Source organism: Heterodontus francisci, chromosome 6 (assembly GCF_036365525.1).
Source record: "Heterodontus francisci isolate sHetFra1 chromosome 6, sHetFra1.hap1, whole genome shotgun sequence".
NCBI lineage: Eukaryota > Metazoa > Chordata > Chondrichthyes > Heterodontiformes > Heterodontidae > Heterodontus > Heterodontus francisci.
The window spans coordinates 20,468,565-20,485,123 of NC_090376.1; the positions used below are offsets into that span (position 1 = coordinate 20,468,565).

General features: G+C 40.1%; 1 protein-coding gene across 4 annotated transcripts in view; it reads left to right on the plus strand.

The window, feature by feature from the left end:
• The window catches only part of cyfip1 (cytoplasmic FMR1 interacting protein 1), a 247,007-nt gene that overhangs the window by 76,056 nt on the left and 154,392 nt on the right, over positions 1-16,559 (plus strand). For all 4 annotated transcript variants that reach the window (XM_068033255.1, XM_068033252.1, XM_068033256.1 and 1 more), the window contains 6 exons: positions 2,861-3,042; positions 5,001-5,097; positions 9,128-9,256; positions 11,655-11,759; positions 14,182-14,273; positions 15,314-15,431. In XM_068033255.1, coding sequence (XP_067889356.1) covers positions 2,861-3,042; positions 5,001-5,097; positions 9,128-9,256; positions 11,655-11,759; positions 14,182-14,273; positions 15,314-15,431 — 723 coding nt within the window. The remainder of the gene's footprint in view (positions 1-2,860; positions 3,043-5,000; positions 5,098-9,127; positions 9,257-11,654; positions 11,760-14,181; positions 14,274-15,313; positions 15,432-16,559) is intronic.

A 16,559-nucleotide genomic window follows, 5' to 3' on the forward strand; every position in this document is an offset into this window, starting at 1 on the left:
TCTACAAGTACAAGTCCTAATCCCGTATGTCTATTCTGTTTCCGTTTCACTTCATTTTCGTTTTCCTTCAGCCATCGATCTAACTTAGCTCTCCATCTCCCAATCTAACCTTGTTTTCCTGTGCATTTCTCCTCTTCCTCTTCCACACTCCTTCTAAAACTTTGTGCCTACTTATTGGAACTTCATCCCAAAGCCCTCTGTTGAAGTCCTATCTTTTGAACAGATTGGAAAAGCTAGAGACAGTAATATGCTTGATAATACACTTCATTTATTATTGACAAAGCACTCTTAAACCTTCATACAGATTAAAGCATGTGAGCCTTGTGCTCAATCACTCACATACATGAATTTTAGTGAGGAACCATAAAGATGGCTTCTCCAAACCTGTTTTTGTCATTGGGCCTCAAAGGCATCAGTGATTTGCTTTTTAACTATAACACGTTATCGATTTGTTATACCATTTTCTTTATGGTCCACTTCCTGCTGGATGCAACACTCTGATGCTTTATAACCACCTAGTTATTTGAACCGATTTCATAACACAGATGAGCGACTCTATGCCATTTCACAACACACAGCTTTTCCTGAGCTGTAACTTTATGTAAACAACTTTTCATGCATCCTCTAAGCAGCATAATGCCTTTTATATTTCGGTCTCCTTATTTAAGTAGGATATAGTTACATTGGAGGCAGTTGAGAGAAGGTTCAGTAGGTTGATCCCTGGGATGAAGAGGTTGTCTTCTAAGGAAAGGTTGAGCAGCTTGGGCCTATGCTCAGTGGAGTTTAGAAGAATGAGAGGTGATCTTATTGACATAAGGTTCTGAAGGGGTTTGATGGGGTAGATGCTGAGAGGATGTTTCCCTTTGTGGGGGAATGTCTAACTAGGGGGCATAGTTTCAGTATTAGGGGTCTCCCAATTCAAACGGAGATGAGAAATTTCTTCTGAGGGCCATTAATCTGAGGAATTCTCTTCCCCAGAGAGCAGTGGAGGCTGGGCCATTGAATATATTCAAACTGAGATAGATGGATTTTTGATCTACAAGGGAGTTGAGGGTATTGGGGACAGGAAGGAAAGTAGACTTAAAGCTAAATCAGATAATCTTATTAAATGATGGAGCAGGCTCCAGGGGCCAGATGACCGCCTCCTGCACCTAATTTCTTAAATTGCAACAGTCTCCTCCCCTTGCCCAAGTGCTGCAGTGATGAAAAGCCTATGTTTTAAAAGTTCATTTCTTTCAATCATAAGAATTCTTTAAGCTCAGAATTTCTCCACCTAACTTATTATACGTGTCTAACTTCATAGTATAATATCCATGATACTGCAATTCATCAATTGGCATCGTTGAGGGGAAAAGACAGGCTTTCCAAGTACACTATTTAATTTTGTTTACGTTACTGTTTTGCCTTTGTTTAAAAATAAAAGTAATTTAAAAATTTCTGTATTCTTACACCAACTGCACCGCTAAAAGCCTTCTCAAAATGCTTGTTTGCTGAAGCTTTTGGTCAGTTTTGCTAACCCTCCCATGTGGCTCAGTACCTAACAATTTCCTCTGTGAATTGCCATGGATTGTTTTTGCACACTTAAAGGTGCTATATAAATGCGTTACTCTAATCTGCCTCCTCATCATCTTCATAAGACAATTTAAGCCGCCTTCAACATAGACTCTGAACTATATTGTCAAACCAATAGAGTAGATAATTCTGCTGACTTTGTTTGCTGCTTTGCAATGACTGTTCATGGTCAGTGAGTCTACTATCATTTTCAGGGCTTTTTTTTACAGCCTCCCCACTAGTTAGTTTAATGTAATTCATTAAGTATGCCAGTCATTTTTTTAAATTCTAATGCTTAAGATCTTGTATTAGACTTCATCATACAACGGTATTCTTCCACTTGCAAATATTTGCCTTCAGTAGCTTGGCTACTTCAACAGAAACTTGCTGCCACTCCCACCCTCTCTCCCCTTGACAGATTTGCTATGATCTGTCCATTCCACACTCTGGCAAATGTCTGAGACTGAACCAGACCACTCCCAACCTTGGTATCATATTTGACACCAAGAAGAGCTTCCGACCACATAGCTACTCCATCACTATGACCGCCTACTTCCACCTCCATAATATTGCCCGACTCCTGCCCTGCCTTAGTTAATCTGCTGCTGAAACCCTCATCCATGATTGTTACCTTTTATTCTTTATTTTTCCAATGCTCTTCTGGCTGGCTTCCTATCTTCCACCCTACATAAATGTGACCTCATCCAAAAACTCTGCAGTCTGTATCCTAACTTGCACCAAGCCCTGTTCATCCATCATCCTTGTGCTTGATGACCTACATTGACTCCTGGTCCGGCAATGCCTCAATTTTAAAATGCTCAACCTTGTTTTCAAATTCTTCTATGGCCTTTCCCCTCCCTAACTCTGGCTGTTGGGCTGGAAACGATTACATTCATGATCGCTGCAGTCCTGCAGTTAAGGCCTCTTGGTGATGCCCGATTTTTATTGTTTCACCATTGATGGCTGTGCCTTCAGCTGCCTGGGTCCTAAGCTCTGGAATTCATCTCTGGACCTTCCACCCCCTCCCCCATCCCTCTTTCCTCCTTTAAGATGCTCCTTAAAGCCCACCTCTTTGACCAAGCTTTTGGTCACCTGTCCCAATACCTCGTGTCAAATTTTGTTTGATCCTCCTGTGAAGCGCTTTTGGCCATTTTACTACGTTAAAGACGCTATATAAATGCAAGTTGTTGTATAATCTTAACTGCCGTTAAATTTCGTTTTGATTTTTTTTGGAACTGTTGGAGATGCATTTAAAACATGTATGTGAACTTGATTTACACCCATTAATTTATTTGGCTATATTCAACAGCGCAATGCAATTGATCGGTTTTGTAATGAGGTGAAGAGACTCTGTCACACAGAGAGGAGGAGAGACTTTGTTTCAGAAGCTTACCTTCTCACATTGGGAAAATTCATCAACATGTTTGCGGTATTGGATGAGTTGAAGAACATGAAATGCAGTGTGAAAAATGATCACTCTGCGTACAAACGGTGAGGCTTCATTTTGTAATTTTTCTCTCCAGATACAAAGGTATGTGGATACTTAGGGTCTGAAATTTGTATAAATTATTTTGATTTATTTTAAAAGTAGAATACTTTGAGGGATGCTATGTCAAATTTAATTGAATAATTGTAGTATTGATACATATTTTAGAAGCATAAGAGAATGAACTTTAGTATCAGTAGTTACTGAGAAATACTTGAGAAGCAAGTTCCTGAAAATAGAAGCATTAGTGTACGAGGTGATGAGTATTAATCCATGCACTTATTTCGTAGTGTGGTTATAGCTTCAAATGGGGCACTGTCAAGGTGCATTCCTTGATTGGGTGGGGGAGTGGGGATGCTTGGGCAAGTTAAGTAGTGCCACACTGGTGTAACTCCTAACAGGTTGAAGAAGCTTGTACCTCCTCTAAGACTCTTAAAGAGTGTGTGTCACTCCCCTTTTAAGGTCCGGTTCCCATACTCTAGGTATCAATGACACGAAACAAACTTTGGATACAATATCCACTTTATGTGGAAAATCTTTATTAACTCACTAAGCAATAGTATATACTTAGAGCACCAGTTACTTAGTTAGACCGTGTACAGGAACTCGTTCCCGGGTGGGTAGTCCACTGAACAAATTCTTCCCCATGACTTCCTGTGACTGACCAAATCAAGCTTCCCTGGTTGCAGCAGCAGTATCCTTGTGGGCTGTGGCTTTATGCCCCTTTCTGACCCTGGTCTCTTGACATATAAGGTAATATCTCAAATCTGGTCATCCGATTGGGTTTCAGTGCCTTTTTAATCCCACCATGACGTTGCAAGACCACCTGCACCTCCTTTCATGCTCTAAGCAGGGGAGAGGGGTCTTCAGGTGCATATTTACATCTTGATAAGGCAGGAAGAAAGCCATTTACACATATCCAGTGAAGCAATTGTCTGAGAGTTGTGGACAGAGTGTCTGTTATTAGTCTGGGTCACCACCTTAGTGACATATCCTGACATGTGTATGTCCCTGTTCAGTTAAAACTGTTTTTAAAAAGTTTAATATGAGCCCCAGCAATGATATCTTCGGTCAGAATTCTTCTCCCTTCGTCTCTATGTCCTCCGCACTCCATGTACCTACCATTTGATGAGCTCCACACGCTGGTCCACACCACAACTGGTTACAATTTACCTACAAACAGAAATACAAGAGATATTAAAATGTCTCTTGAGAAGGAAAAGGAAGAAAGAGTAAGCTGGCATCTTTCAAGTTGGAAGAGAAACCAAAATGTCATAAAATTAATGGATGTGACTGCATTTAGTTAAATCTTAGAATGTATAAACTTCAATTTACATAACTAATCTATTCCCTTTACATGTGGAAACCATAATGATTTAAAGAGCAAAATTGTTTTACGTAGTCATTAATAAATTGACAAGATGTATCTACAGTTGATCAGCTTTTAGTTGGACATAAACAAACTTAACTGATTCTAAGTAGTTTTGTGTGTTGTTGACTAAATGTGTCTTTTGTTAGTGCACTGTTAAGATATGAAAGCATTGGTATACTGCACTAGACTGTAATTCTGACCAAAGATTGGTTAAATTGTGGGGATCTTTCTTTGTGTTGGCATTTTCCCAGTGTTACTATTTGTCCTTGAAATTAGAGAGGAAGAGGGAATTGAAAATCTTCATTATATTGTTAACAATCGAGACAGTACAATTCATTATTGCAATAAACATCAGTTTCATCAGCGAACAGTACTAACTATTCAATTTGAGTTATGTTAAATCTGTGATTACATAATTGCACTGCTTCATAATGGTGAGGTAATTCCAATTTCTTGTAAGTGGTGGAAAAGGGTAGCTAAATGTGAAGAAATTTAAAATAAACTGCGTATGTGCTAACTTATGTAATTATCCTTGTTTAATGACTTTATGCCAACTGCTGAATCAACCACTACGTTTAAACTTTGTTTCAGAGCTGCTCAGTTTCTTCGCAAAATGTCAGACCCACAATCTATACAAGAATCACAAAATCTCTCCATGTTTCTTGCAAATCACAACAAAATTACTCAGGTAAATGTGTTGTATACCATTGATTTTTGATAATTTAGTTTTTACTGGGCCTCTTAAGAAGTACCCATTGTTGCGTTATTACTAGTCTAAACTAATGTACTCATTAAATGTACAAACTATTTGAAAATTAGTCTGCTTGCAAATTTGCTTTCATGTGCTTCATGCAAGATATTATCATTGTGTTATTCTGTCATTTGACGGTTCCTATTTTATGTGTAGCATTTAAAGCTTATATAAAATACTGCTGTATAGAGCAGCTGTTTGACTGGATCGTCCAGTGGAAGGAGTATTTTTGTTCATTTTTGTTTGACATCCAGTACTAAATGAGCAGAAATTTCTCCAATTAAATATTGGGAAGACTGAAGCCATTTTTTGTACCTGCTCCCAACTCTGTTTCCTAGCTACTAACCATCCCCCTCCCTGGCAACAGTCTGAAACTAAACCAGATTGTTAGCAATCTTATGGTCATATTTGACCCCGAGATGAGCTTCTGACCACGCATTCGCGCCATCACTAAGACTGCCTACTTCCACCTCTGTAACATCGCCCGACTTTGCCCTGTCTCAGCTTGTCTGCTGCTGAAACTGTCATTCATGCTTCTTACCTCTAGACTTGACTATTACACCGTACTCCTGGCTGGCCTCCCACATTCTACACTCTAAACTTGAAGTCATCCAAAATTCTGCTGCCTGTCTTATAACTCACACCAAGACCCTTTCACCTATCACCCCTGTGCTCGCTGACCCACATTGGCTCCCTGTCAAGCAACGGCTTCATTTTAAAATTCTCATCCCTGTTTTCAAATCCCTGCATGGCCTCACCCCTCCCTATCTCTAATATCTTCCAACTCCGCAACCCTCAGATATCTGCGCTTATATAATTCTGGCCTCCTGAGCATTTTAATCACTCCACCCTTGGTGGCCATGACTTCAGCTGCCTCAGCCCTAAACTCTGGAATTCCTTCCCTACACCACCTTGTCTGCCTCACTTTCCTACTTCAAGACACTCCTTGAAACCTCTTTCTGGACCAAGCTTTTGGTCATCTGATCTAATATCTCCTTGAGACTTTGTCGTATTTTGTTTTATAATGCCCCTGTGAAGCATCTTGGGACGTTTTATTAAAGGCGCTATATAAATCTAAGTTGTTTGTGAGCTAATGGAGGTGACAGAGTATGGAGAGCGAAATCTAGTTCTACAAATAGTCAAGATAAACCAATTTTTTTTTTAAAGTAAAATTGAGAGCAGAAACTAAAAGAAGTAACACTTCTGCTAATAGTGCCTTATCAGCATAGTTGAAATAGCTAACAGCATTTCACATGGTGAATTACATTTGGATTGCCCTACCTGTTCTCTGACAAATGTGGCAGCTGTTCTGTAGCGGCAAAGTCCCACAAACGGAATTGAGAAGAATCATCAGTTAATTTGTTTCTTGTATTTGTTGAGGTCGGAGTGTTGGCCAGAGCACACTGCTGTATTTGGGGTAATGCCACTTGATTGCTAACATTCATCAGAACAAATAAATGTACCTTTGATTTAAAGTTATCTGAAGGATAGCTCCTCTGGAGCCCCACTGGATTGTCAGTCCAGTTAATGCAATCACCTCTGGTTGTGCAGCTCAAATCCACAACCTTCCAATGCAGAGCACTTCTAGCTAAGCTATATTGTCACAAAAAAAGCTAAAAATGAACAGGGAAAGAAATCAAAGTGGAGAAAAAGTGGAAGACAAAATTCTTTAAATAAAACAAAGCTTTTTTTCTTAAAGTAAATACTTGCATACAAAGGACTCAGTAATAACATTGTCACTTGGGAGTTAGAAAGTTGAGTTCAAGCCGAATTCCAGTACATGAACACAGATCTAGATTGACACTTCCGTATTATTTTGAAGGAGTGTTGCATTTTCAGGTAAGATGTCAAGCCATGTCCCTGTCTGCCTGTTCAGGAAAAGATCTTGGCTCTTTTTCCATAAGAGTTGTTCAACATTCATGCCTCAGCCAGCAGATTAACTGGTCTTTCAACTCGGTGCTGTTTGTGGAACCTTGCTTTGTGCAAATTGGCTGCCACATTAGTCTGCAATAACAGTGATGACATGGCGAAGGTAATTCATTGGCGCTAAGTTCTTTGGGAGAATGCAAAGGGCACTATATAATCTTTTGCTTAGACCAGCTTATGGTGTTTGAGTTCGTAATTGCACACTACAATAGAGTAGTTTGTAAATAGGACAAGAGTTTCATCTTTGTATAGAACATAGAACATTACAGCGCAGTACAGGCCCTTCGGCCCTCGATGTTGCGGCGACCTGTGAAACCATCTGACCTGCACTATTCCATTTTCATCCATATGTCTATCCAATGACCACTTAAATGCCCTTAAAGTTGGCGAGTCTACCACTGTTGCAGGCAGGGCGTTCCACGCCCCTACTACTCTGAGTAAAGAAACTACCTCTAACATCTGTCCTATATCTATCACCCCTCAACTTAAAGCTATGTCCCCTCGTGTTTGCCATCACCATCCGAGGAAAAAGACTCTCACTATCCACCCTATCTAACCCTCTGATTATCTTATATGTCTCTATTAAGTCACCTCTCCTCCTCTTCCTCTCTAACGAAAACAACCTCAAGTCCCTCAGCCTTTCCTCGTAAGACCTTCCCTCCATGCCAGGCAACATCCTAGTAAATCTCCTCTGCACCCTTTCCAAAGCTTCCACATCCTTCCTATAAAGCGGTGACCAGAACTGCACACAATACTCCAGGTGCGGCCTCACCAGAGTTTTGTACAGTTGCAGCATGACCTCGTGGCTCCGAAACTCGATCCCCCTACTAATAAAAGCTAACACACCATATGCCTTCTTAACAGCCCTATTAACCTGGGTGGCAACTTTCAGGGATTTATGTACCTGGACACCAAGATCTCTCTGCTCATCTACACTACCAAGAATCTTCCCATTAGCCCAGTACTCTGCATTCCTGTTACTCCTTCCAAAATGAATCACCTCACACTTTTCCGCATTAAACTCCATTTGCCATCTCTCAGCCCAGCTCTGCAGCCTATCTATGTCCCTCTGTAACCTACAACATCCTTCGGCACTATCCACAACTCCACCGACCTTCGTGTCATCCGCAAATTTACTAACCCACCCTTCTACACCCTCATCCAGGTCATTTATAAAAATGACAAACAGCAGTGGCCCCAAAACAGATCCTTGCGGTACACCACTAGTAACTAAACTCCAGGATGAACATTTGCCATCAACCATCACCCTCTGTCTTCTTTCAGCTAGCCAATTTCTGATCCAAAGCACTAAATCGCCTTCAATCCCATACTTCCGTAGCTGGCCAAAATGCCACCTAATGGTGCAATATTTTATGGTTTAGTGGCAAAATAGCCTGTTTTACTTTCCCTGGCATCTGATGTTTTCCAAGGTTGTACTTGGTAGGGGTGAGTTCAGCATAATGGAGTCGAAGGAGATGGTGAATGTTGCTTTTTTCGGGAAGAAATTAAATGTTACTATTCTCAAATATTGAAATCATTTTGAGTTGCTTCTTTGGCTTGGTTGGTATATACACTGGTGTGATACCAACTAGGAAGATCTTGTATTCAATTTTAGCTGTTCTTAGCCCAAGTATCTGAGGGTGCTACAATTGGCTTCACTGCTCCCAGACCAGTAAGAGGAAAAATCAACTGGGATTCCTGCTTCTGAATGCTACCTGGTGACCTGTCCTTGAATGTGTTCATGTGGATGTCTGGTGATAGTCAAGCCATCCCCCAAGGTGGTGTAACTTGCTGATGCTTGATGTCTCAGCTCATGCAGGAAGGATACCTGCTTATGTTGGGTGCTTACGAGCTGTAGATGCATCCCAGAAAAAGTCACTTCCTTCAGAAGATGAGGCAAAGAACTGGTAATGGGGAGTGGGCAGTGGAGTACCGCTTTGTGATGAAGTATATATTTATCAGTAGACTTGTCCTACCTGAACTGCAAACTGTTGTTTATGTAACAAATACATTTCTTATAAATGCACTGTTCTCTTTCCAGTCGCTGCAGCAGCAACTTGAAGTAATTCCAGGCTATGAGGAGCTTCTTGCTGACATTGTAAATATTTGCGTTGATTATTATGAGAACAGAATGTACCTTACTCCTGGTGAGAAACACATGCTGCTCAAGGTATATAATTTTCCTTTCTAAAACAATTTTGTAGAGTTTGTACATATCAAATATGAATTTGAATTAAATTGTGCAGCACTTGCTAGGTTACAATGACTTGTGCTGTGCTGAATAGATGTATAATAATTTACTTTATCTTAAACAATACTTGTGTTTAATGCTGGTTGTCCAGTGCTAGAACTATAACAGTATGTTGGAATAACTTGAAAATGGCATTTAGTAGTGCTCTCTATTACAAGAAAAAAGTAAAAAATTACAGACAGGAAATGTATTACACCCATGCAATGAAAAAGCTTTTTCTCCATTGGGAGCTGCATCAGGAAATAGCATATAATAGACATCACCAAGCTGAAGATTCTAATCATTGAATTACTGTGTGTTGAGATTACTGGAACTCTGGTTTCCCATGAATGGAAGAGTGGGAAGGAAGTCTGCCTCCCGACTTTGTTGGATCTGCATACAACTTCAATTGCAGCAAGCCAATCTTTTGTGATGTCGCATGTGGGGAGTCGAAGCCAGTTGCAGTATTCAGGTTAAGCAAGTTTAGAGGGAAGGAGGGTGGGCAGATATTGATTGGAGGAAGAGAGGGGAAGGGGAGAAAAAGAGGGATCAGTGGAGAGATGTTATCTGGGCAGCGAAAATTCAGGTTTAGGTTGGCCGCGGAAACTGACTTTCTTATTAGAGGGATAGCATTCTACCAGGCTCTAATTTCTGGCTGAGGAGGTGGGGCTAGGACAGGCTCCCAGGTCACGATTTCTATCTGTGTTGGAGGGATGAGGCTAATTTATTTTCGTTTTGTTTCTTTGGGGAGGAGTGGTGTTTGTGCTCACAACTGCTGAATATCTGGCCCGGTGTGGTAGTTTGTTCTCCCAGATGGACATTTTCTGTTGTGGAGGGAGCAGGGTGTTACTGGTATGAAGGTCCATCCTGGGGAGGATTGGTGGCAGTGACAGAGGAAGCAAATTATCAGTGACCTGGTAAGACTTGTGGCGCAAGGAGTCACTTCACAGTTCTCTGCAATTAGGATTTTGCACCTATGTTGAGGGGTTGGGGTGGCGGAGGGAGGTGTAGCTATGTCAAAGAAATGTTTGTGTTCTATTTGGACTCCATTTTTTACTCAATTGGAGTTATATATAGTGATGCTTTCTACGTCTCAGGCCCTGACTATATGATCTGTGGGAGATAGGAAGGGGAGAGAAATGTTTCTCGAGGTTTGAATTTTTCTGCTTGGTTGCTCTATGTGCTTGGAGGATTGGTGTGTGCGCAGCAGTGTCCTGACACTTAACTGCCTTCTGAAATGGCTTAGCAAGCCACTCAGTTGTACTAAACAGCTGAGACAAAGTATAAGTACCACAAGAACTGCAATGATTCAAGAAGGCAGCTCGCTAACATGTTTTTGAGAGCAATAAATACTGACCTTGCCAGCAATGCGCACATCCCATGAATGAATAAAAAGAAATAGCTGCTGCTTGGGGTTGGATAGGTTGGGGTATTTTCTACAGACATTGAACTGCTTGTTCAAGTGAGTAAAGGAGTTTTCAAAATGATAGTTCTAAGGTTTGGCTGGGTATAAACTCTCAGATGGAAATTGTATTTCGGAAATTAAAGCCTATGCTTTCTGTACAGGGAGGTTAAAATACCAGCTCCTTTACTATTGTTAGATTCGCGTAAAAGAACAGATTGTAAAATCACTTCTATGATAGTACATAGTCTCATGCCCTCTGTCTCTTAGTATTGGTTGGCAAGTTTCACTGCCAGTGCAGAGTGCCAGTGGAGGGCATTGCACCTAACAATATCAAAGTGCCACCCATAAGCACAGCAGGTACTGTAGGTGAATCTTAACGCTTATAAATTAGGTTTTCCTATTGAAAATGTCTGACTTGCATTTTCAATGCATTCTGAGATGGAATAAGTGTAAATATGTAGTTGATACTTCCTAGAGAATATAATTACCACGTATTTTACGCTTCTCTTCAACACACTCCCTGTACGACTGAGTTGGCACATGCTGCTGTTAGGAATCTTCCAGTATTTTGTGACATAAGGTGGCTGTCCCATATTCTTTTATCAGTGTAAAATTAGCACCGTAACTTGAATATTGATTAATCAGGACATTTTCCAAATCCTTTTTAATATTCTGTATAAGGGTACAGATATTCCCTCCCATGTCAAGACTGGCTGGGGAGCAGAGTTCTCCATTTGCTTGTGAATGCATATGTAGAACTCTGATGAAGCTGTGTGCAAAGACTGAATAATGAGAATTATTATACTTTGAATTGCTGAGTCTACATCAAGTAGAATACACTAGAAGCTTTTTCTTGGTTTTTGAAAATACTTTTTTTTAGATGGTATTGTATTTTATGTGGAAGGTTAAAAATAAAATGGGAACTTCTTGTAGGTGATGGGCTTTGGACTGTACCTCATGGATGGAAGCGTAAGCAATATATACAAGTTAGATGCCAAGAAGCGAATAAACTTGAACAAGATTGACAAATTTTTCAAGGTAAGTGGGTGTATATTTCCAGTTGAACGAACAAGGGTAGCAACAGTCCTCTTGCTTTAGTTGGGCCACAGTTACATGTATGTGTTTTTCTAGTTGTACTGTCAATTTTTTGTGATTCTGCATCTATCTGTAATTGTACTTCAAAAGTCATAAGTCGTGAATATTTTTCTTTCACCTGAAGTAAAAATGTTGGATTTTTAGTACCCTTAAAAGCTAGATGTTGTTCAGAATATCGTATATTTTACATTAAACACAAGACATGCATTTGCATCAGCTGCACATTGTCCACATGCATCTTGTTCAAAATGGATTCCACAGTGCACTGAAATATCAAGCTGGTGGTGAGATGATTTTAAAATTGTGATGTTTTGAAAGCAGACATAAAACACAACTGTTGGTACGTGCAATAAAAATAGTAGTGTTTTCAGTCAGCCTTTTTTTAAAATGAAAGGCAATGATAAGTTTACAATGCTTTTTCCTCTATTATTTCTACACTGGAAAGCCTGGCAACTGCTTTGAAAGAGGACATTTAAACCATCAGTAGTTTAAAGGCCAATGTTTTAAACTGCAGCAGATTTTGCTTCTGTATTTACCTTGCAATTCTTCCTAGTTAGTTAACTGCTATGTTTTCCCTATTGCTCTGATTTTCAATCTTAATATTAGGTAGCATAATGTGCAGTCAGAGACAACTGCAATAAGGGCAAATGTCCAATAAAATTGACATATGTGGTTGCTTGGGCACAGCAAGGCTTTTGAAGTTATGCTTGGTTTACCAATGGAGAACTGATTTCCCTTAGCATGCTCGAACAGTTCTGACTCAGCATGTAATATTTAAATCTGTATGCAATTTTCTGTATACAAACATGTTTTCAGTTGACAACCGTACTGCCTGTGATGCTTTGCTGCTTATAGTCTGCCTGCTGTTTGGACTGGTACAAAATGCTGAACCTGAACTGCAACAGTTCTATTCCTGGCATAAGTGTGGAAACCTAGCTGGAATGCTATGAACCCTATTTTGTATACGTTGGGTGGTGGGCTGAACGATTGCAATGCCTACCTGATGTTCTCAGCAAGGGACCTGAACCATTTTGATTGGGCCTTATTTAATGTAGTTGGCAAGCTGTCTGTGATTCAAGCACTGTCAAGAACTTGTCTTTTTCAGTGAGTGGTAAATCTGGTGGGGCAGCACCTGAAAAGAAGGGTTGGCTATTTGGTGGGGGAGGGGAGGACAGTGTAATAGAGGGAATAATTTAAGGAGCTGAGAATTTTGCATAAGGATCTTGGAGGGTAGATTAGGTAATCTTGAGAGCTCGAACCTGCCCATCAATCAATAAATAAATAATATTCCCAGGTCTGCTTCCAATGATCAGGTTCAATGCAAAAATATATTTTCAGTTAATTAAAAATTATGCTATTGCTTTAACTGTCAAAACAACAAAAATGCTTCAGTCCTTAATACAGTTGCTAATTTTGTGTGACCACCTCCAGGCACTTACCCATTGTCTCTCGAGACAAGGAGGCCAAAGAAGAAGAATTTTGTGTGATACATTGCTATCACCGAGCTTCTAATTTAGCTCTGTCTGTCTTCTGTCTTATTTAGTGTAACCAAGGATAATAAAAAAGTTGTATCACTTGTATAACTATATTGTATCATTTTTCTACTTTTATATTGAGCTTTTCTGGCAATTCAGCACCCCATTGCTTTCCTAATGGCCTTGCAAAAGTGGTTGTGTTGGCTTGAATGTCTGATGCACCATAGCCCTTCTGCACAATCTTCATTGGGTAACCTTGCTGTTAACTGGATTGTTTTGTTTACACTTAATCCCACCCGCTCCACCCCATCCCCAAAGAACAATTCTTAAACTGTCATGTGCAATATTCGTTATAGTCCCCAATTGCTGTGTTTATAAAGGCAGTACATAATAAAACTATATCACCCTCTAACTAATTTGTACAACAGGACCCTTTGGTATTTGCTTGGCTAGCACTAAGGATTGCTACTGATGATCCTGACACCCTTGAGCTAAGGAAGGGGAAAAAGTTAGTCAGGATTCTTGAATTTTTTTCACTGTACAGTAAGCACTGCTGGAAAGTTTAGCTGTGTGCAAACCAGGTTGATGGCAGGATCTGGATTGGTCATGGTGTCTCCTGCAGTTGAATAGCCGGTTGATATCTTCAAGGCTTGCACATAAGTAGGCTAATTAACCTTGGTACTAGAGGGCTGAACCCATTTTCCTTTGTAAAGTTGGTGATCCAGAGCAAGAAAAATTTATATAAGCCCCAAAAGGTTTTTTTCTCATTTTGTGACACTTAAGAGTGAAAGCCATTTTGATTTTAAATTGAAATGAAACACTTAGTTGCACATTACTTGAAGGTATGCAAAAAGGCCTCCTTCAGACATTTTATTTTGATCATGTTGCAGCAATTGCAGGTGGTGCCATTATTTGGTGACATGCAGATCGAGTTGGCCAGATACATCAAGACAAGTACTCATTATGAGGAAAACAAATCGAGGTACGTATTCTGAACCATTTGGCTTGTGAAAATATAAACACATCAGTACCTCATTCATTGCAAACTGTTGTGGAAATAAATACGAATAGCAGTTTCTGCTGCAAGGGGAAAATATAGTGATATTTCTGAGCTGTGGCTTTCTATATAACTTATGACCATACCATGTGGTACATTTACCCACTATGTCATTGGGAATCTTGATTGAGTGATTTGAGCCCATTCCTTTTGGATATCAACATGCTCACCTGGGCGTGTTCCATTCCTAGCGCTAACATCTTTCAATGCAATAAATGGAAAAAAAAAAGCTAACAAAACTCATCAGTATTAATTTTTCATATAATGGAGGCAGTCAGATGTGCAACGGAATGCATTACATGTGCTGAGGAATGAATATTGTTGGTGATGGCAGGAGTCTTAGATTGAGTCGTTGAGGTGTGAGAATTGATGCATATTCCCCATTTTGGCTTGTCTGCCTTTTATGAAAGGGGGCAGTAGTTCAGCAGAAGTTTCTATCAAGAAATTGAATTGGGTGGGTATATTTGATTGAATATAGTTTATGGAACCAGTGGGCTTGATGGATTGGCCTTTTATTTTCCATAACTATATTAAATTATTTTTGCTGTTGGACCTTCATTTGAACATAGATATTAAATCAAATTGGTATTTAATTTCAAATTAGAACACAAGCATAATTCTCTAACAAATCTCCATAATACAAAAAAACTTTCATGTTCTCAATAATTCTGCTGAAAATGTAGAGTAATTTAGTGTAAAGAGTTTTTTTTAAACAGTCTGCACTGCACTTTCAGGAAGTACTTGCAATTTGAATAAGCAAACCTCAATGTCCAATGAATTTTGTAATTTAGAAGTTAAAACAGGGGTGACTGAACATATTTGAGAAATAAATAAAGGAGCTGCTTTCAAATGGGTTACAAGGGTAGCAGGACCATTCCGTTCAAGATGACAATAACTGCTAACCTTGAGCTTGCAATTTTATTGTTTTTGTTTTCCCCTCATTTGTGCCTGTGTTCTTGGTTAAGGTGGGCCTCCACATCTTCCAGCAGCAGTCCCCAGTACAACATTGTTGAACAAATGATTCAGATTCGAGAAGACCACATGCGTTTCATCTCGGAGCTGGCCCGCTATAGCAACAGTGAGGTATGTGAAATTCAGTTTTCCAGTTCAAGAAGGCTTTGTTTTGATGCAAGCATATTTTCCTGGAAAACTATTTTGCGGGAAAGAAAAAGCATGTGCAATGTACAAATGAGAAACAAAGAACATGAAGCCACATTCATTACAAGCACACTATTGGTGAGCCTATGAACATATTTGTTGTGAACCATTGTGTCCCTACATTATCTGTAAGATGATGGAGGGAGAGAGAGATAATGCAGAAAAGATAACTCTACTTTTAGCTTGGGTTTTGTATTGGTGGTGAACCGTGATCAGAATTCCTCACGGGTAACGAATGGAAAGCTGCATGCTGAATCCTCAGTAGAAGTAAACAATTTGAATGAATTCAAAGTAGTAGAAAGTCAAGGGCACAGAATTTCAAGCTGTGTTCTGAGAAGATTGCTGGAGGTCTGTGAAGTCAGCAGATTTCTGTCTGGCTTAGGCATACTGTGCGATGTAAGAACAGCCTTGAGGATTCTGTATGCTTTATTTTACCTTAGTGGCATGTTACGTCTGTTGCTGTGATTATTAAATTAAAAACATTTTCCGGACGTTAGGATGGTGGCCCTTGGAAATGTGTCTGTACTTTCAGGTAGTCCCTGATATTATGCCAATATATGCAGTCTCCTTTTACATTCCTTCCCTGTCCCAGTTTGGTAGTTGAATCATCTATAAACTTTGCTTTGAGTTTTTAAGTCCAAGTTGTTGATGTAAATTAGAAATGCCAGACATCCCTGCACCAAGCACTGAGGTAAAGGCCTGCTCGGGTCAGGAAATAAAAACCTGACCCGAACCCGACAGAACCAGATCGGACCCGAGCCTAAGTCCCTCCACTTTTTCCCGCGCCCGACCCGACCACCGGAATGGTCACATACCTTGATTCCATAGTGCACCCGCTCACTGTACCACATTTGGATTAAGGAAGCTGCAACATGAGTGTGATGATGTCATTGAGACGCTCACTGCGCAGACTGAGTTTCCCTCCTTTGACATCCTGGACTCCAGCTCGGGTAAGTTTATTTTCAACTTTTACACTCTCCACTCCAGCAGAGCAAAATGCAAGACTTCCTGTGTGTGTTTGACCTGGACCCAAGCCGGACCTGGAGGAACGAC